This window comes from Pelophylax lessonae (genome assembly GCF_965119305.1).
Source record: "Pelophylax lessonae genome assembly, chromosome: 11".
Classification (NCBI taxonomy): domain Eukaryota; kingdom Metazoa; phylum Chordata; class Amphibia; order Anura; family Ranidae; genus Pelophylax; species Pelophylax lessonae.
The window spans coordinates 121,039,088-121,061,916 of NC_138778.1; the positions used below are offsets into that span (position 1 = coordinate 121,039,088).

Consider the following 22,829-nt stretch of genomic DNA (forward strand, 5'->3'; position numbering starts at 1 on the left):
GGTAATATACCTGGCTGGACCTAACCTCTCAATTAGCTTGTCTACCCGGGGCATAGGATGTGCATCGAACTTGGAGACTTCATTCAGCTTTCTGAAGTCATTGCAGAAGCGAAGAGTGCCGTTGGGTTTAGGCACCAACACAATTGGACTCGACCACTCGCTCTGCGACTCTTCAATGACATCAAGCTCAAGCATTCTTTTTACCTCCTAAGACCCTGCCACCCTCTGAGCTTCTGGGATACGATACGGCTTTACCCGGATTTTCTCATTGGGCTCGGTTACAATGTCATGCTCGATGACGTTGGTGAGACCAGGTAACCCTGACAACATGTCCCTATTTCTTTGCAGAAATTCTTTTGCCTGTTGGGTTTGGGGACTAGACCGGGTAGCAGCAACCTGCACCAGGTCAATCCCTGCAGGGTCCCCTGACTGGACACCTACCACTGCGGACACCTGTTCTCTGTCTCTCCAGGGTTTCAACAAATTTATGTGGTAGATCTGGTATGGCTTTCTTTTCCCAGGCTGGTGTACCTTGTAGTTCACTTCCCCCACTTTTTCCACTATCTCAAATGGACCTTGCCACTTGGCCAAGAACTTGCTCTCCACCGTTGGTATTAGGATGGCCACCCGGTCTCCTATTTGAAATTGTCTGACTTTAGCCGACCGGTTGTACACCCTTCTTTGGGCATCCTGAGCCTTCTGCAGATGCTCCCTCACCAACTGCATTACCTTAGCCACTCTCTCTCGCATTTGGGAGATATGCTCTACCACGGTTTTGTGTGGGGAAGCCTCACTTTCCCATGTTTCCTTTACTAGGTCTAGCAACCCCCGGGGCCTTCGCCCATACACTAACTCAAATGGTGAAAAACCTGTTGATGCTTGTGGAACCTCCCGGATGGCAAACAGGGCAGGGAGTAACATATCCCAATCCTTCCCGTCTTTCTGGACCACTCTTTTTAACATGGACTTTAAGGTTTTATTAAACCTCTCAACTAGGCCATCGGTCTGCGGGTGATAGACGGAAGTCCGCAACTGCTTAATCTGGAACAGTTTGCACAAGTCCGCCATCACTTTTGACATGAAAGGGATGCCCTGGTCCGTCAGTATTTCTTTGGGGAACCCAGTTCGTGAAAACATTTGAAAAATAGTTCCCTGGCAATGGCCTTAGAGGAAGTTTTCCTTAAAAGGGACTGCTTCTGGATATCTAGTTGCATAGTCTAGGATGACTAGTATATATTGATACCCCCTTGCTGACTTCACCAGGGGTCCTACGAGATCCATCGCAATTCCTTCAATAATTGGCAGGGGTACCATGGGGTTTCTGTAATGGGACACCGGGGCAGTTAACTGGCAAGTCGGACAAGACGCACAATACCTTTTAACCTCTGCCTTTACCCCCTGGCCAGTAAAACCGGTCAGTTATCCTGGCCTCTGTTTTTTTCCGCCCCCAGGTGTCCTCCTAGTGCATCGTTGTGGGCAAGATCAAGGAGCATCCGCCTATAAGGCTGAGGAACCAGCAACTGCTCTACAGTTTCCCCTTGGCTTTCAGTCACTCGATAAACCAAGTTCCATTTTAATGCAAAATGAGGAAACCTCTGGTCTGCACCTGGTATTTGTGGGACCCCATTAATAACAGTAACCTGCTCTCTAGCATTGACCAAGGTAAGATCCTGCAATTGAGTGGTGCCAAACGCACCCCTGGATACATCCAGGTCTGGATGCACTGGCCTGGAGGAGGTTTCCCCTTTACTCTCCTCAACCTGGGACTGCGACGGGGAGAGTTCCTCATCATCCTCTCCCAGTATAACCTGTAATGGGGAGACTCCCCCCCCCCTCAGAGGTCAACTCGGTTTTGAGACCTGAAATAGAAACAATATCGTCCACATTAACATTTTCTGCAATGTCATTATTAGTGACAGGTATCTCCCCATTAGAGGGGTGTGTTGTGGGGATTTCAGGCCCGGACCACTCAAGGCCGAGTGTCGCCAGTCCCCTTGGCTGTCCAGGCAGTTCACACTGTATCTGGTTCCATAGTTCAACAAACAGTGGGAAGTCCCGCCCCACTATGACATCATGTATCAAATTTCTTACCACTCCAACTTCTTGTATCACAGGAGGTACCACCATAGGCAACAGTTACTGGCACCAGGGGGTACTCCCTGGTGTCCCCATGGATGCACACTACCCGTAGAGTCTTACTTACTGGGCCGAGTCTTCCGATCACCCTGGTATGTACCAGCGTTACCATGCTACCAGAGTCCAGCAGAGCCTTGGCAGGAAGGTGGTTCACCCATAATTCACATTTAAACTGTCCACCAGCTAGATCAAGATGGGTGGCACATGCTCTTTGCACATAAAAAGAGCTTCTCCGAACAGTCCCCCACTCCATAGGCTCCTCCTGAAGTGGGCATTGTGCCCGGGTATGCCCCCAGGACCGACATCGCCAACACTGTATGTCCCCCATCCTTGGGACAGGAACCAACTTTCGTGGTTCTGCGGAAGGTGATGCAGGTTTGTAAGTTCCACCATCTGGCCGGGCTCCTCTCCTAGGTTCGGTGGCTGGCCTGGTTGTCCTAGGTGTGGGTTCCTGACGCTTGGCAGGTCCGAGCAGGTCCTCCACCACAGTGTACCTTTCGACCAACTCTACCAGCTGGTCAGCGGTTGCAGGGTCTCCATGGCTTACCCAGGGCTGTAGGTCCTCTGGCAGGGACCGCAGATACCAGTCCATCACCACTTGTTCTACCATTTGTGGGCCTGTTAACTTTTCTGGTGGCAGCCATTTTTTGACCAGCTGTACCAGTTCGTGCATTTGGGAACGGGGTGGTTGGCTAGGTTTGTACCTCCAGCGGTGCACCCGCTGAGCCCGGACAGCCGTGGTCACTCCCAGACGGGCCAGGATCTCTGCCTTCAGCCGCTCATAGTCTCTGATGTGCTCTGATGGGAGGTCAAAGTAGGCCTTTTGAGGGTCACCAGTGAGAAAAGGGGAGATAATGCCAGCCCATTGGTCACGGGGCCACCCCTCTCTCTCTGCTATCCTCTCAAAAGTTGTGAGAAAAGCCTCCACATCATCACTGGGGGTCAGTTTTTGCAAGTAATGGCTGGCTCTCACAGATACCGGGTTGCTAGCGGCAATGACCGCTTTCTCTCGTCCCTGAGCCAAATGCTGTACTGCCTCCTGCAAGGCAGCCACCTGTGCTTGAGTGGACTCCTGCTGGGCAGTAAACTGAGCAGCTAGCAACCATGTGCTTTCCTGTTGTGCAGCTATAGCCTGTGCCAGGGCTTGCTGCTGCTGGGCCATCGCTTCCTCACGGCGACGGTTTGCCTCTGCTGAGGCTTGCTGCTGGGTGACGGTGGCTTGCTGCTGGGTCACGGTGGCTTGCGCCAAAGCTTTGATGACCTACTCCGTGCTTTTTCCTGCTGTTTGCAGTGTCTGAGCTGATTTCATCCAAGACATGCCATAAGTACACTGTCTCTTTAAATGTCAGTTTTAAGTTTTAAACGGCTTTTGCGGCTGCAAATGCACTCTGCCCGCATCCGAAACACCAGTTGTAACGTTTGGGGTTCTAGCTCCACCGGATTGAGTGCACAACCGTTTAAAATATAAACAAAAAGGCTTTATTTCAGCAAAACTCAAAACATGGCTTCCAGCAGCGCACAAATAAAACACAAAATAAAGGCTGCTTATCTTCAGCACACAGGAGCAATGTAAGGAAAAAGGCACATACAGTTTTGTAGATGGGTCTTCACCCCAAGGTTTGTAGCAGTCCTTAACCCCGTGTGTGCTGGAATCCCTTTTAGTCAGGGGTGGGGCTCTTTCCCACCCGAATATCACTACAGAGCCCCCAAAACTCCGGGTCCCAAATATCTCTCTTTACAATACATAGAGAACTGCGAGTCAGTCCTCCTGATTTTTACTATTCCCAGGAATTTCTCACCCGTCCTGGGTGACCCCCTGAACATTTTCAAACTTCCCTTAAAGGGACCATAACCCAAATACAGGAGGTATATAGCGACTGTCCAGGACCCAACCTTGCGTCCTGTACAATGTACATGAAATTGTTTTTCTGAGCACGCTGAAGAGAGTTCCCTAAACTACACTGACACTACATTTTAGGTTTACCTATGCTTATATCCTACCTACCAAACTTGTACTCATGAGCCTTGACACACTACCAGTAGTACTTGTACTTATGAGCTTCTACACGCTACCACTGGTACAACTTGTGTGCACACATATCCTGAATGCTCTCTCAGCATTCGAGGCGTCTGCCCTAGTAGGGGGGCAACCAAGGTGCAATTTAGGAGTTAACCAATTTAGCCACCTTGGGCGATCACACCCCACCCCACCGCACAATACTCCAGCAAGACTACTTTTAATAAACAAACAATCTACTGAGCATTAAATAACTTCTGACACCATCTGTAATTCACTATTTCGCCTATTTTACCTTATCTAAATAATATATTACCTCAATTCAGCATCCTCAGAGACCGCTCACGGGGAGTGCCATACACAACACAGTGGGTTACAATCAGGTTGGTACAACACTAAGCTTTATTTCCTCTTTTCGGCTCTTTTAAAGAGCTACAATTCAGGATATACAGTTCAGGATATCATTTGACATGGGGCGTGCCACCTATCTATGATATATTCCTAAATGAGGACACATTCAACTAATTGGGATGTGCTCCTTTAGCTCTCCAAAATACACCTACATTTGTGAACACATTACCTGAAACCACAGCTACAAAATTTACCTCCCAACTGATTACTTTCTGTTCCTAATATTTACAAAAGACTTGTGGTTAAACTTAAAGCGGAGTTCCACCCTGAATTTATACTTACCTCCATCTTCTCGCTCCGGGTCACCTGAAAAAGAAATGGATAATCGCAATTTTATTTATTTTTTTACTTACCTCGTATAGAAGAAAATATACTTACCTTACTTCCTTCTTCCTCCCCTCGGCGGCCACGGCGATTCGTCACTTCCTGGCTTTGCAATGATTCCTGGGAGCTGAACGTCATCGCTCCCAGAAATCAATGCGCCTGCACCGGCCCCGACGTCCGTTCCGGTGCGCGCACGTCATTCCCTTCTAAACAGCTTCTGGGCATGCCCAGAAGCTGTGGAGGGATGACGCACGCGCACCGGAAGTGACGGCGGGGCCGGTGCAGTGCATCGTGGGACCGAAGAAGACGGAAGAGGACGCAGAAGAGGATCGCGCTGGCTTCAAGCTGCCCACATCTGAGATGGCAGCGCTGGACAATACTTTTTCAAGGTAAGTATTTCCCCTAAAAGGTAAGTGCAACCCGGGACAGATCAGAGGCTAGCCATTGTGGAATGTACTAGCCCTGACTGTCCCGGGGGTATTTTTATTAAAAAAAGTATTCCCAGGGTGGAACTCCGCTTTAAGACAGCAACTTCTCCATTTTCTATGCAAGTCTTTTTCTGAACAAAAAATCTTTAAACCTTAAGGTAGTCCTCATCAGCATTGCAAAATAGCTTTAAATGATTAAATTCTACAGAAACTCAATCTTCAAAAAGATCAATATGCCATCAAGTTGGAATGCCTATGCAACCTCTATAGGGTCCAGGTATCACCTCATGCTACAAATAGGGACACTAACCCTAGCCAAATACGAAAGTAGTGAACAACAGTCAGAAAATATTGAGTAGGGAAAAAATGTCAGTGGCTTCGACCTGTAAAACCACTCTGTTTTGGAGGTTGTCTCATTGTTGTTCATCTAGTGTCCCTGATAATTTCATTAAAACCAAAGCAGCTGAAACTGATTAACAACCCCCTCTGCTATTTAACTGACCAGATCAATATCCTAGGAGTATAATTGACCTGATGCCATACTCAGATTTTTTTGAGCAGTATATTATATATATATATATATATATATACATATACATACACATACATACATACATACACACAATGCCACAAAAGTGAGTACACCCCTCACATTTTTGTAATTATATCTTCATGTGAAAACACTGAGGAAATTACACTTTGCTACAATGTAAAGTAGTGAGTGTACAGCTTGTATAAACAGTGTACATTTGCTGTCCCCTCAAAATAACTCAACACACAGCCATTAATGTCTAAACTGCTGGCAACAAAAGTTAAAATGTCCAATGGGCCCAAAGTGTCAATATTGTGTGGCCACCGTTATTTTGCAGCACTGCCTCAACCCTCTTAAGTTCACCAGAGCGTCAAAGGTTGCCACTGGAGTCCTCTTCCACTCCTCCATGATGACATCACAGAGCTGGTGGATGTTAGAGACCTTGCACTCCTCCACCTTCCGTTTGAGTATGCCTCACAGATGCTCAATAGGGATTAGGTCTGGAGACATGCTTAACCAGTCCATCACCTTTACCCTCAGCTTCTTTAGCAAGGCAGTGGTCATCTTGGAGGGGTGTTTGGGGCCGATATCATGTGGTAATTCTGTCCTTTGGCCCAGTCTCCGAAGGGAGGAGATCATGCTCTGCTACAGTATGTCACAGTACATGTTGGCATTCAAGGTTACTTCAATGAACTAGAGCTCCCAAGTGCCGGTAGCACTCATGCAGCCCCAGACCATGACACCCCCCCTGCCATGCTTGACTGTAGGCAAGACACACTTGTCTTTGTACTAAACCATTCCATTGTATCTCTGGCTGTAGGTTTAGGTTTATTGTCCTGCTATAAAAAGGTGAACCTCCACCCCAGTCGCAAGTCTTTTGCAGACTCTAACAGGTTTTCTTCTAAGATTGCCCTGTACAGTAAAACCTTGGTTTGAGAGTAACTTGGTTTAAGAGCGCTTTGCAAGACAAGCAAAATTTTCAAATAAATTTTGACTTGATATAGAAGCGATGTCTTGATATACAAGTAGCCTCAAATCACAGCTGAGTATAAAAGAGAAGAGAGGCGCCTCTAAGTGTAGCAATGTGGTTAAATTTAATGAAGGTACAACATTTAGCAATTCACATGGTTGATGATTGGAACAGGCACATCTAAGGATGCAGGCATCAGTGGTAAAGCTGTCAACATAGGACCATCCTCCGCACCGTCATCTACGTCATCCTTTCCATGCTGCCCCTCGCTTTCAGATCGCTTTACTGCAGGGTGATCTTCCCGGTCAGGATTACAGACTAGCAGCCGGCGGTGCAGAGGACGGTCTATGTGGACAGCTTTACCCCGGATGCCTGCATACTTGGATGTGCCTGTTTTATTCATCAACCATGTGAGTTGCAAAATGTTGTACCTTCATTAAATGTATCCATATTGCTACCCTGTAGCTCCTGCTGGATTTTGCTTCCAATCCCCTTGTGGAAGCGGCTATGTGTGGATGGACATTTTATGGTTATATAACATATCGCAATGCTATAATCTTTTAATATGGTCTATAAATTGAAGGATTTATGAATAAATGGTTGTAGAACGAATCATCTGAGTTTCCATTATTTCTTATGGGGAAATTTGCTTTGATATAAGAGTGCTTTGGATTACAAGCATGCTTCCGGAACGAATTATGCTCGCAATCCAAGGTTTTACTGTATTTGGCTTCATCTATCTTCCCATCAACTCTGACAAGCTTCCCTGTCACTGCTAAAGAAAAGCATCTCCACAACAAGATGCTGCCACCACCACCATGTTTCACAGGGAGGATGGTGTGTTCAGGGTGATGCACAGTGTTAGTTTTCCGCCACACATAGCATTTTGCTTTTAGGCCAAAAAGTTACATTTTGGTCTCCTCTGACCAGAGCACCTTTTCCACGTTTGCTGTGTCCCCCACATGGCTTCTCGCAAACTGCAAACAACTTTTTATGGCTTTTTTTTTTTTCTCAACAATGGCTTTCTTCTTGCCACTCTTCCATGAAGGCCGGATTTGTGGAGTGCACGACTAATAGTTGTCCTGTGGACAGATTCTCCCACCTGAGCTGTGGATCTCTGCAGCTTCTCCAGAGTTACCATGGGCCTCATGGCTGCTTCTCTGATTAGTGCTCTCCTTGCCCAGCCTACCAGTTTAGGTGGACAGCCATGTCTTGGTAGGTTTGCAGTTGTGCCATACTCTTTCAATTTTCGGATGATGGATTAAACAGTGCTCTGTGAGATGTTCAAAGCTTGGGATATTTTTTTTTTTAAAACTTAACTCTGCTTTAAAAAACTTCTCCACAACTTTATTCCCGACCTGTCTAGTGTGTTCCTTGTCCTTCATGACGTGGTTTGCTCTCTAAAAAAAAAAATCTGAGGGCTTTACAGAACAACTGTAATAATACTGAGATTAAATTACACACAGGTGGACTCTAATTTCTTAATTAGGTGACTTCTGAAGGCAATTAGTTCCACTAGATTTTAGTTAGGGGTATCAGAGTAAAGGGGGCTGAATACGAATGCCACACTTTTCAGATATTTGTAAAAAAAATTTAAAACAATTTATCATTTTCCTTCCACTTCACAATTATGTGCCACTTTGGGTTGGTCTATCACATAAAATCCAAATAAAATACATTTACGTTTTTGTTTGCAACACGGTAGGTAAAAAGGATTGAACAAGTCACTATTTTTCCAGGTAAATATATTTCTAAAAGGTGCTACTGACATGCAATTTTCACTAAATGTCGATAACAACCCATGCGATTCATACAAAGAAACCAAAACAAATACATTCAGAAATTAAGTTATGTGTAATAAAATGGAATGGCACAGGAAAAAGTATTGTACATGCTAACTGAAATATATTTAAAGTAGTTGTTAATAGAATCCCTGTGTTCCATTAGGTGCCCCATTCCCCCAGTGTATGTAGCTTTATACCTTATTTCTGAGCGCTGATCAGCGCTCACGTAACAGCCCGCAGCTCTCCTTCCTGACCTAAGAAGTACAGTGGGAGGGGCTGAGAATCCTCCGCTGACATGAGTGGGGAGGAGAGTGGCAGGCGATTGCGTGAGCACCAAGCAGCGCTCTGAAATAAGGTATGAAGCTACATATTTTTTATAAACCCCATACACTGGGGCACATAACTTAATAGACCACAGAGAATTATATTAAGAAAACACAGTTATTATAGCAGCAGGAGGGGAGGGGAGCAGACCCGCACGGAGACCAGCTGACAGACGGGGGGGAAGAGGGGTAAAAGGGAGAGACAGCGGGATGTCGGAGGCATGTAAACTGACCATGGTATTATGGCTCAGCAGCCATGATAAACATGGTCAGTTTACAGAAGGGAGGGCACCAGCAGGCAGGAACAACCAGGTATTTTAGATGATAGAAAGGGACAAATCACACAGCACAAGCACTGTGCTGTTAGTCATGCTTTAAAAGGAACAGGGTCAAATTTAAAAAAACATTTTTTAGGGTTACAACCACTTTAATACTTCGTACAAAAAACCTTTGTTACAATAGTCAAACTTCTAACAGAGAGTTGGAGAAGCAACTTCTGTTAAGTAGTTATTTTCTGAAGCTAAAACATATTACACTACAGATGTCCCTAGGATTAGTGGATACAATCTGAACTTTGATTATTGTATTATTGTAAGCATGAATGTAATGCGAGATGATTGTTATCCAACCCTTTCCGCCACGTTTTTCCAGTTGGCTTTTGTACTTCTCTGAAATTCAGAATAAAAAGTAATGGAAACGATAACCCTTTGTTGGTAATGACAGCTTCATGATGCCTCCTGTATGGAGAAACTAGTCGCATACATTTCTCAGGTGTGATTTTAGCCCATTCTTCCACACAAAGCGGTCTTCAATTCTTGAAGGTTCCGCGGATTCTGATCTTTAGTTCTTTCCATAGATTTTCTATTGCAGGAGTTCCCAAACTGTGGGTCGGGACCCACTGGTGGGTCGCGAGCTGCGTTTGAGTGGGTCGGCTGAGCCGGAAATCACAGAGCAGGCCTGCTTAAATTGTTCTATGCGAGCCCGCGCAAATTACAGAGAGCCAAAGCAGTCAAATTGCAATGGATTCAGGTTTACGGAGGCTGGTCTGCATTTCCTGCGACGAGGATACTTGCATCAGTGAGTACGTATGTGGGCTGTTATGTGGGATATGTTCATGGAGTGCAGAGCCAGCTACTCAGTCCTGCTGGCGGCACCGGTAAAGGCTAGGATTCTCATAGCTATAGCGGGCAGAGACAGCAGCCTCAGTGTCATAAGATGACCAGGGGGCCCGCCAGTGTCAGGAGTTCATGGCAGCTTCTGTGACCCCAGTAGAGGATCTGAAGGAGAGGAGCCAGGACACCAAGACCAGCATAGGGCTCCTCATCATGGAGACTCTGGGTGAGGTGTGCAGGGCCCTGGAGAGGGCAAACAGAGGCTTCACCTTCACTGTGGAACGCTAGGAGAGGAAGGAGGGTGAGTGCCATATAGCCTGCTGATCACTGTCCTGGGGTGGTTGATTTCTGTCTTCTGCCTGCCTTATATGAGGGTGCTGATAACTTACCACACATGCCACAGGTTTCTGACCCTTCACTTAAAACATTTGGCAAGTGTATTCAATAATAAATTGAAAAGTAGTAAATTGATATTTTTAGTTTAACATCCCGCCCTTTAAAATATGTATTATTATTATTTGCACTTATATAGCGCCAACAAATTCTGTAGCACTTTACAATATTCAATTACAAGCAAGTGGGTCCCGAAAAATAACGTATTCAGAAGTGGGTCTCGGCCCAAAAAAGTTTGGGAAGCCCTGTTCTATTGGATTCAACACAGGTAATTGGCTGGGCCTTACAGCAGCTTTAATTTCTCTTTCTTTGAAACCAATAGAAAGTTTTCTTGCATTTGTGTTTGGGATCATCGTCTTGCTGAATGAAATATCCACCCCTGTTTCATCTACATCATCCATGTAGATGGCAGCAGATTGTTATCAAGAATGTGTTGGTACATTTTTCAATTCATTCTTCCTTCAATGATATAGTTTGGCATAACGGAATGCTGAAAAACTTCCCCACACCATGATGTTCCCACCTCCAAACTTCAGTGTTGGTATGGTGTTTTTTGGGGTGACATGCAGTGCCAGTTGACCTCCAAACATGGTGTGTATTGTGGCATCCAAATAGTGTAATTTTGGTCTCATCTGACCAGACTAAATTCTCCCAGTATTTCACAGGCTTGTCTAAATGTTGTGCAGCAAAGTTTAAACGAGCTTCAAGTGCTTTTTCTTCAGCAATGGAGTCTTGCGTGAGTGAGCATGAATACAGGCCATGGCGGTTGAGTGCATTACTTATGGATTTTCTTTGAAATAATTCTACCTTCTAATTCCAGGTCTTTCTGAAGCTCTCCACAAATAGTCCTTGGCTCTTGGACAACACTTCTGAGAATTCTTTTCAATCATGTGTGTCAGAAAACTTGCGAGGAGCACATGGTGATGGCCAGTTTAATGGTAAAAAGATGTTCTTTCCACTTCCGAATTATGGCCCCCAACAGTTCTCACTGGAACATTCAGAAGTTTAGAAAACCTTCTGTAACCAATGCCATCAGCATATTTTGCAACAATAAGGTTGCGAAGGTCTTGAGAGAGCTTTTTGCTTTTACCCATCATGAGAGGTTTCTTGTGTGACACTTTGGTAATAACACCTTTTTATAGGCCATCCATTGAGACTGAGCCAACTGATATTAATTTTCAACAACAAGAGTCAGGATTGCTTTCAAATTACCGATAGATTTTAGCTGGTGTCTTGACTTTGTCCCTTTCTTCATGTGTTCAATACCTTTATCCCTGTGTCATTCCATTTTACTACACAACTTAATTTCTGAATGTATTTGTTTTGGTTTCTTTGTATGTGTGGATTGCATGGGCTGTTACCGACATTTGGTGAAAATTTCATGTCAATAGTACCTTTAAAAATATATTTACCAAGAAAAATGGTGACGTTTTCTTTACTTATTTTACCAGCTGTATAAAAAAATGTATAGCCACCATAGAAACCAACAGATGCATGCTTACAAAGTGTCAGAACAAGGTAATACAGAACATACAGTATCTCACAAAAGTGAGTACACCCCTCACATTTTTGTAAATATTTTATTATATCTTTTCATGTGACAACACTGAAGAAATTACACTTTGCTACAATGTAAACCAGTGAGTGTACAGCTTGTAGAACAATGTAAATTTGCTGTCCCCTCAAAATAACTCAACACACAGCCATTAATGTCTAAACCACTGGCAACAAAAGTGAGTACCCCCCCCCCCCCCCCCAAGTAAAAATTGGGCCCAAAAAAGTCAATATTTTGTGTGGCCACTAATATTTTCCAGCACTGCCTTAACTCTCTTGGGCATGGAGTTCAGCAGAGATTCACAGGGTGTCACTGGAGTCCTCTTCCACTCCTCCATGACATCACGGAGCTGGTGGATGTTAGAGACCTTGCGCTCCTCCACCTTATGTTTGAGGATGCCCCACAGATGCTCAATAGGGTTTAGGTCTGGAGACATGCTTGGCCAGTCCATCACCTTTACTCTCAACTTCTTTAGCAAGGCAGTGGTTGTCTTGGAGGGGTGTTTGGGGCCGTTATGTTGGAATACTGCCCTGTGGCCCAGTCTTTGAAGGGAGGGGGATCATACTCTGCTTCAGTGTGTCACAGTACATGTTGGCATTCATTGCTCCCTCAATAAACTGCAGCTCCCCAGTGTTGGCAGCACTCATGCAGCCCAAGACCATGACACTCCCACCACCATGCTTCACTGTAGGCAGGACACACTTTTCTTTGTACTCCTCACCTGGTTGCCGCCCCACACGCTTGACAACATCTGAACCAAATAAGTTTATCTTGGTCTCATCAGACCACAGGACATGGTTCCAGTAATTCATGTCCTTAGTCGGCTTGTCTTCAGAAAATTGTGTGCGGGTTTTCTCGTGCATTATCTTTAGAAGAGGCTTCCTTCTGGGACACCATGCAAACCAATTTGATGCAGTGTGCGGGATATGGTCTGAGCACTGACAGGCTGACCCCCCACCCCTTCAAACTCTGCAGCAATGCTGCCAGCACGTATACGTCTCTTTCCCAAAGACAACCTCTGAATATGACCCTGAGCACATGCACTCAACTTCTTTGGTCGACCACGGCAAGGCTTGTTGTGAGTGGAACCTGTCCTGTTAAACCGCTGTATGGTCTTAGCCACCGAGCTGCAGCTCAGTTTCAGGGTCTTGGCAAATCTTCCTATAGCCTAGGTCAGTGATGGTGAACCTTGGCACCCCAGATGTTTTGGACCTACATTTCCCATGATGGTCATGCACTTTGTAGTGTAGTTGAGCATCATGGGAAATGTAGTTCCAAAACACATGGTGTGCCAAGGTTCGCCATCACTGGCCTAGGCCATCTTTATGTAGAGCAACAATTTTTTTTTTCAGATCCACAGAGTTCTTTGACATGAGGTGCCATGTTGAAATTCCAGTGACCAGTAAGAGAGAGAGAGTGATCACGCCAAATGTAATACACCTGCTCCCCATTCCCACCTGAGACCTTGTAACACTAACGAGTCACATGACTCCGGGGAGGGAAAATGGCTAATTGGGCCCAATTTGGACATTTTAACTTAGGGGTTTACTCACTTTTGTTGCCAGCAGTTTAGACATTAATGTGATGAGTTATTTTGAGGGGACAGCAAATTTACACGGTTATACAAGCTGTACACTAACTTACATTGTAGGAAAGTGTAATTTCTTTAGTGTTGTCACACGAAAAGATATAATGATATATTTACAACAATGTGAGGAGTGTACTCACTTTTGTGAAATACTGTATATGCAAGATCCAAAGCCTTTTACTTCACTTCTCCTTCCTGACATTTTGATCACATTATAAGTTGATGACAACCTTCATCCTTTAGTAGTGTCTCCAGATACTCCATATCATTGTATATTTTTCCCAGTAGCTGACGTGTAGTCTTTTGACTTTTCGAAGGGTCTGCTTTCTTCTGCTGCTTGGGGTCTTTTTTGGGGACCTTTGTTGGTGCTTTTTGTTTAGCCTTTTTGCTCTGTAACACACAAAAAGCAATTTGATTAACCATAGTAGATTTTTCTTTAAAACATTATTTTTGTTTTTATACATTTTTATTACCGGTTACATGCTATATTAGCGAATTAGTCTTCAGTTTTGCATAGCCTATTCTCACTCCAACTGCAGAGGAGTGACTGTTGGCTACGTAATTCGCAGACAATTTTTGTCTGATATTCAGAACACTTGATTTATGGTTTTTACTATTCCTGGGAAAAAGTAATCCGGTTTTCTTTTTACTTATATTACTAAGCCAAATATATCCCATTCGCATTTATTGTTAAGTCTGTATTTTATGTGAAATTATATTTTTGTGTCACCCCCAAATCTAACTATTTATTGTGAATCTTGTGAATAAATATATCGATATATTCTCTATTTTTAGTCTGTATTCACCGTGATTGGTATATGCTGTTGAAAAGAAATTAATCGATTAAAAAGAACTTGTTATACTTCGTTCAGAATAATAATTCTCGAACGTGTAACGCACAACAATGCAAAAGTGTCATGTTTAACCAAAACTCACATATAGACCTGAACTTCTTCTGCTTTGCTGAAAAATTGTTTAGAGAGCAAATGTAAACCCACAACATATCAAAGAGTAATTCATCTCCCTCCTCGCCTGCACTGTAAAGAGGGTTTTGTACAAGGTTTTAATCAAGTATAAAAAGTAAAAAGCACCTGATGTTTTCTCTGCCATAGTAACCAATGAGAACCCATAATACTCTGGGGGTTCTTTGTCAATAGTGTATCCTGACCCTGGTAATATTTATTTAAAAAACAAACATTTTAAAGTTGTAGAAAAAAAAAAAAAAAAACACAATCTTGAAACACAAATATAGAGATGTAAAGAGGGTAAAGCCCATTTAGGCCCCTTTCACACTAGTGCAACTTGTCCCGCGATTTTGGATCGCAAAATCGCATGACAAGTCGTTTTCCATTATTTTCAATGAGCCCCATTCATATCAGTGCGTTTTGAAGTCACACCGACTTCAAAGTAGTTCCTGCACTACTTTGCCACGATTTGATCGCGTTTTGAGCCAAAGCCATTGCTTTCAAAAATCGCGTCAAAATCGCGCCGCAAAATCACGGCAAAATCGCGTTGCATAAGTGTGAAAGGGGCCTTATACAGTAGACCTAGAGAGGCATAGTTTTTTTTATCATCATCTGAAATCCTTAATAACAGATTTCAGAATAATAGCATTTCTGTGCTCATGATGAAATTATTTTCAGGGACACAGAAATTCTTAGACTTAGACTTACAGTTGAAATGGACAGCAACAATAAAGCGGTTGGCCAGCACAGTATAATCCTCTGTTGCATAACATAGTAGTACAAAGAGCATGAAACAAAAAAAAAAAAAAAAAAAAGGAGGAAAGACCAGTGTCCTTCGAAAAAACTGGAAAGAGTACAAAAAAAATAAAATGGGATTTTTGACTTACCGTAAAATAAATTTCTGATGTTCATTGACGGACACAGTTCCTGATATTCATAACCAGTTATACTGCTCCCTACAGGATTAGGACACTAGGCAGAAAATAATTCTGGCTACAGCCATGGGCAGTCCTAGGGGGTATACTCACTCTCTCTGTTATAGCCACTCTGTTTTGTCAGAAGAATTAGAACACCACAGAGGGGTGGGTGCTGTGTCAATGAACATCAGAGAAATAGATTTTACGGTAAGTTAAAACCCCATTTTCTCTTTCTTTTATTGACGGACACAGCTCGTGATATTCATAACCACTGGGATGTCCAAAGCAGTGTTAGACATGAGGTGGGGGAACAACAAGGCTAAAAACATTAGCCAACCAGGCAACAGGAGCTCAGGCAACAGGAGCTCAACCAAACAACTGGAGCCCACCTGAAAAAAAAAACAAACAACACACCCTCAAAGAGGATCAGGTCCTCTTAACCAGCAGCCTGCAAAACCTTGCGGCCAAAGGAAGCATCTGCAGATGCCAACACATCCACTTTATAAAACTTTGTAAAAGTGTACACCGACGACCAGGTGGCCGCCTTGCAGACCTGCGTCACTGACGCCTGACGGAAAACCCAGGAGGCACCAAGCGCCCTAGAAGAGTGAACCTTGACAGGGAAAGGAGGAACCTGACCCCTGATGGAATAGGCCTGAACCACTGTCTGTCTGATCCATCTGGAAATGGTCGTAGAGGAAGCAGACAACCCTTTTCGAGGTCCATCCGCGGGAACAAAGAAAGAGTCTGACTTCCTAAAGGACTCCGTAGCTGCCAGGTACACCCTAATTGCCCAGACCAAATCCAAGGCATACAAGGCAATTTCCTTCAGATGTTTAGGCCTAGGACACAGGGAAGGCAACATAAGGTCTTCATTCAAATGAAAATCAGAGACAACTTTTGGAAAGAACGTCAGACAGGGGCGAAGAACCACCTTATCCCTGTGAATCACCAGGTAAGGTGAACGATAGGATACCCTGATGATGATCTAACTGAGACCAGCAGCACCTGTTTTACCAGATATGCATACCACATTTGCCTGAGCCAGGCTGCAGCAATGACTGTCACCAGAATGTCCTTGATCCTGCAAAGTACATAAGCAATACGTTTTCAGGAGAGGAAAAATTATAGATTAGGCTCATTGATTCCATGGAGCATCAACTTCTTCCACTAAAAATCCTTGCACCAAGAGACAAACCTGTCAGTTGTCATTAAACCTGCAGACCATAAAGTCCATGTGCAGCACCCCCCACCTGTGACACAAGATCTGTAACGCCTCCAGGTCTACTGAGGAGTTTTACCTGCCAGCTGTCAATGCCTTGTCGTGAAAAAAAAGCAAAAAAAGCAAAGTTCTGCCCAGAACAGGATCCGAACATTTGTCTTGCTGAAGTGAGACTTCTGATTCCTCCCTCATGGTTGATGTATGCCACCAACATGGCTGACTGAATCTGGATCAGATGACCTTTCATCAGGATGGTCCACTGGTGCAGAGATGGTTATATTATCCCAAAGTTCCAGGATATTGTTGGGAAGATGGGACTCCAATAACCAAGTGCTCAGGACTTCTTCAGAGCCCAACAAGCTGGCATCCACCTTGAGGATCTTCCAGAATACGGGATCTTCCTGGGCTACCAGGCCAGGGCAACCTGGCCCTTCGTGCCAAATAAATTGATCTCTCAGGGACTTGATTGACTTCTCCCATGATAATAGAACCTAGCTAAACTTAGGTCCACAGTGAAGCAGGGCAAACTGTCCCAGGACCAGGACTCTCATGTGAAAGCAAAGAGTACGGTGACTCCTGGACTGAAAATCTTGAATCCAAGACTGGAAAGTTTGAAGTCTTTCCTGACATTTGAGCTGTGTCTTGGGCTATACTCAGATAATTTAAAATGAGGAGTTGGTTTCAGGGACTATGTTGTCCAACAGAAGCCCACAATAACTGTTGCCTGAACAGGAGTGTAACGCCACCCCAAAGTTTGAAAGGGGTTACAGTCGTCTAGGATAATCCGCTCCCGAACACCAGGACAGTTATCGACCACTCCAATCCACCATACATGAAGCCCATACAAATACACCCCCCCCCCCCAAGTACGAGACAAGGCTCCGTATTGAGGTCAAGTGAGAATAACTCTCTTCTTCTTTGTTGAACAGACTTATATACAGTTTTCACCCACAAGGTTACCGCCTAGGTGGACCTTGTTGAAGACTGGACGTGATATTCACAATACAATAGGAACAGAGTTTTACACTCTCATACAGTGTACACAAAAATATACAATGTGGGACAATCCCCCTCCCCCTTAGCATCCTATCCACATACCTATAAGTTTCTCTTAAGGCAGACAGACAGAACAATGGGAGCTCATTAACACTTAACAATGCGAAAGAGCAATCCACATTCCCTCCCAATACACAACAAAAGGAAAACCTGTCTGACATTGAAAGATATGTAAGATACACAGCATTTAGGAAGAACAGATTTCATGGCAAATGGGAATAAATCTTTATATTCCTATATGAGATATGGCTGGCAAATATGACCGTCCCATCTGAAGCAATTCAGACCATTAATCATCTGTCTTTAACTTCCAGTGATGGTGAGTACTGTCACATATCTTCCCCCCCAAAAGGTAGACAAACCAGGTACCAGACCTCCAATCGTTCTGTGCCTGAGTTAGTCGGGTAACAAGTCCCAAAGAGTCAATCCATCATGGCAGCTTCCTTGACAAAATGCCACATAGTTTGTAAGTTTGTCTTGGCAAGGCCCATGGAGCTCTCATAGCCGATCAGTCTGTGAAAGTCTGGTTTGGGCAGGCCAGACTGGGCTTCTTGGGCACCCTGTGTCCCTAAGAGACACAGGGTGATTTAGACATAAGAACAGCCTAGCAGGCTGAGAGAAGAACTTTCCAACCTCTCTAAGGTAGGCTGTGTTGCACAGGCCCTCCCAATGTCTGCACCCAACCAGTACCCCAAACAAATTGTCGGGAAAACAGTGTTACTCACCCAGCCAACCTCTGCCTCTCTCGCAGAACATACCCGCTGCTGGGGATAAGTGTGGACTGGCCCTTCTCCTGGGAGCCCTTTCAGCCGCTGGAGAGAAGACAGGGTGGTGGGGCTCACTTTGTCAGGCTGTTGGGGATCTGGGCAGACTGTCCAGCATCCCTGGGGTGTACAAATGAAGACTGTAGCTTTTGCAGATGCTGGGCAGAGGTTGGTAGCACTCTGCCCTGTTGCCAGCTCTTCTGCTGGGTTGGGGTTGGTGAATACTACCCCCAGAACCTGGTTGGGGGTCTGCTGTAGAGAGGAGGGATCGCTTACCTCCTCCTGGTATTCCTGGGGGGTAGGTTAGGGATCTGGACCGGCCGTCCAGCATCCCTGTAGGTCTGGTGCAGAGACCACGGTCCCAACTGCACCACTGGGGTCAGGTCTGTTGTCTCCCTGTGGTTGGGGAGAGGGATTAGTTCTCTCCTCTTCCTGGAAGGTACACTGCTGCTGGGAAGAAAGGGCGACACTTTCGGGTCCCTGTAACTCTTGCTGTAGCTGGGGACCTGGGCCGGCTGCCCAGCCTCCCTGTAGGGCCGGTAGAGAGACCTCCTCAGCAGAAAAGTCTAATAAATCTCCAGTCTCTGGAATTGCTGAAAGTCCAGGACCCAGACTGGTGGCACTTGGGCCCAGTGCCAACACTTTTGCAGATGATTTATAAGCCAAATCATCCTCCGATGGAAAGTCCATTAAATTTGTAATCAGTGGTTGGGGAATGAAGATGGCTTCCTCTTCTCCCATACATTTACCCTGCTGCTGGACAGATGCATTCCTCCATCCAATCTCATCCTGTGCAGAAACAGGTTCATCCAGGTGAGTCATCACTTGCTGCATCTGCCATAAAACCTCCGTATTTAAAGCTGGGGTTGCAGGTGAGCAAAGCACACTATTACTGTGCCACATTGTCGAGTCAAGCAGCCGTCTGTAGGCGATCTCCAGCTCCCATTCCTGATTGGCTAGAAACTCCAAATCTTCCAGTGCCCAGTCTATATCCATGACATCCATCATCTCTTCTCTAGAATCTGCAATTTCCTCCAAACGCCACTCCGAATCGCTCCCAAACCATTTTAATAAGGTTAATCAGGCCAACCACCGATAATGGAAATTTAGTCCACACTGTTAGTTTGTTTTTCACAAGTTTTAAAAGTGGGGTTACATTGACCTCTAATGTACTAGAAGGGGTAGCCACGATTACAATCGCTAGATATTTAAAAGCTGATACTACCTTAAACGGAGAAGCCAGGGTGTCAAAGCCAGATGGTTGGGGACAAAGCAGCATTAAAGCTGACTTCAGCAAGTACATTTTTAGGCCAGAAATAGTACCGTATCTCTCAATAATGTGCATAGCAATATCCAGAGATGCTGTAGTATCTGGCATATACAGGATAATGTCATCTGCATACAAACCTATTTAGTCAGTATTGTCCCCAATCATAATACCTGAAAATAGGGGAGATTGTCTAAATCTTAAGGCCAAGGGTTCCATGGCTATGGGAAATAAAAGTGGGGAGAGTGGACACCCCTTGTCTTGTACCACGATATAAAGTCAGAAAAGTGGATAATTTACCATTTACCAGTAAATAGGATGTAGGGTTAGCATATAATATAGAGACCTATCGACGAAAAGTCTCCCCAAAGCCAAAATGTCATGTCATAGCGCCACTTCCAGAAAGGGCCACTCTAGGGAATAAAATGCCTTGGCTGTTTGCAGAGACGCCAAGGCACTGGTCTTAGGGATAAAGGCATTCAGTTGTGCTAAGATCTGTGTCCTCCAAATATTAATGGATGTGGACTTGCCCAGCATAAGCCCGGTTTGATCAGGGTGTCTTATTCTATGGGTGTGATTCTTGCGCTGTCATAGGAAAGTTACATAAATTTGTACCCCTGATGCTGTTCGTACAGTAACTGGTACCTCAGACAGTTTAATGAAACAATTAATATAGGGGGAGTACTGCGCTTCAAGGGTGATAGATGAATCGGTATAACGTATAAATATAATTATAGGTTTCTAATTTCAAAATCTGATGTTTAGTTTAAAAGCAAATAGATAAATATTACTCTTATTCAAGAGGGCGATAGTGCTCGGGTTTTGGATAGGGACTCCTCCTCCTGTCTAGAGGACCTTTTAATGAAGGATATAGTTGATTTAAGCGTGGCCCCCCTCAAATAGGCCTTAACGGCATCCCAAAACATTCCTGTTGAAGGTGATCCTTCATGCACCTCCAGGAACACCTGAAGTTGATCTGGGATATAGTCATTAGATCCAATCTGGGACAGCCAAAAGGGGTGTATCCTCCAGCCAGGCCTAGGACCAATGTCGCCAACTAACAAAGATATAGATACTGAGGAATGATCTGACACTCCCCTGAGTAAATACATCACTGAGCGAATAAGGGTAGTATTTCATCATTGCCCAGAGCTAAGTTTATACGAGAAAGTCTACCCCTGCCCGGGGCGGACCAGGATTATATCCTGGCATTAGGGTTATAAAATCGCCATGCCATACCATCCAATCTCAAAAAGCAAATGAGCGAATGCTGTACGGCTGGAAGGTTGGGCTAATGCCGCGTCCCCCGTGCCTGTCCAAGAAAATTGGGTCTTGTAACAAATTGAAAATCTCCCCTACACAATATGTATGCAACAGGATATTGCGCAACAAATGTAATCGCCTCTTTTACCACCACCAGTGAGGCCCGGGGGGGGGGGGGGGGGGATATATATATATATATATATATAAAATGACGTATGGTTTGGAGTATAGTTTAGCATACAGAAAACTATATCTGCCATCTGGGTCAGCACGAGCAGGAACACATTCCCAAGATACCGATCAATGCCCCAGTAAGGACACTCCTCTGGAATAAGACGTATGCCAAGAATGGGAGGACCATTGCCAACATGGCTTGCGCAAATAAGCCACGGTATCACTGGTTAAACGGGTCTCCTGTAGACATACAAGCATAGCTCAGGATTGTTTGATAACATTAAAAACTCGAATGTGTTTCGAGGGGGTGCCAAGACCACGAACATTCCATGACAAAACATTACATAACTCCACCATGACAACCTAAACTGAAGTGGATATAGATTGTAAAAGTACCCATGTATGCTGGAGCAAAAACCATACACCAAGGATCTAGAGACAGACAACACACTGTGAATTTCCACCAAGAATTCTTGGTCAGAGATACCTTAGAACAAATGAACACATGTAACAATAGTATCAGCATGGCAGTCAATAGGGCATTGCCACTATAGTGTATAGACATCTATGTAGGCAATTCATAAGGGAGATTGCCTCTATATGTCTATGGTAAGGATATTGCAGTACAGTCTATTAGCCTGACTGGAGAGAAGGCGTAGCAGAGATTGAAAGACCAGGGGTTCGCAAAGGCATCAACCCCCAGGGACTGGTCCCCTTAGTTCAGGGAAAAAAACCTTCTTGTTTTGAGGTTTGTTTGAGCTGCAAAAAGGGTCCACTTCTGGAAGGCCCCACTTGGCCGCAGTTTCTGCAAAAGTTCCTTGGGTTGAGATGATCTCCACCACCATAGGGTTCTTTTTACCCTGGTGGGAACTTTCACACTCGGTTCCAAGGAGTCTGGAAATCCGTCCCAGTTCTTTAACAGGAACCATTGGAGGGGATGCTGTTGGTACTGTGCACAAGGGACGGCTGGAAAACAGGAGGTCATGAGGCCTATGACTCCTGTTATGTACCTAAGTGAGACCCACTGGTTGGTTTGTTGACCATCCATCCCAGTGACTCAAGGAACTTCTGAACTGTTTGAAGGCTCCTCCTACCAGGACATCTTTTTCCAGTTTCTGATCTGAATCCACCTCTACTAGGAGGTCATCCAGGTAGGGGATGATCCTAATGGACTTCAGTTTCGGCGGGGCTAAAGCTTCCCTCAGGACTTTGGTAAAGATATGAGGGGCTGAGGATAAGCCGAAGGTGATAGTGTCTGACCTCTGGTCCTAGCTTCACTGTAGTCGTGAGAACTTCTGGTAAGCCAGGTGAATAGAGATGTAGAAATAAGCATCCTTTAAATCCAGTATAGTCATGAAATATTTCAGATACAGCAGGCTTCCTATGGAATGCACCAATTCCATGTGAAAATGCTTGTACCTTATCGAGAGATTTAAAAGTGCGTCGATTTAAAATCAATCGATAACTTCTCCAAGGGTTTTCTTATCACCAAACTGTGGGAATAAAACCCTTTGCCCTGTTCCCTCTGATCTACTAAGTTTCCCTGGAGACTTAGAGCAACTGCTTTGGCTTGATCCTTGGGGAGACTGGTAATTAATAGCTTCTCTGGGAATTGAATTCGAGTCTGT

At 44.7% G+C, this 22,829-nt stretch overlaps 1 protein-coding gene across 2 annotated transcripts in view; it reads right to left on the reverse strand.

Annotated features, from left to right (window-relative positions):
• The window catches only part of ODAD4 (outer dynein arm docking complex subunit 4), a 104,157-nt gene that overhangs the window by 56,651 nt on the left and 24,677 nt on the right, over positions 1–22,829 (reverse strand). For both annotated transcript variants that reach the window (XM_082271452.1, XM_082271451.1), the window contains exon 5: positions 13,804–13,963. In XM_082271452.1, coding sequence (XP_082127578.1) covers positions 13,804–13,963 — 160 coding nt within the window. The remainder of the gene's footprint in view (positions 1–13,803; positions 13,964–22,829) is intronic.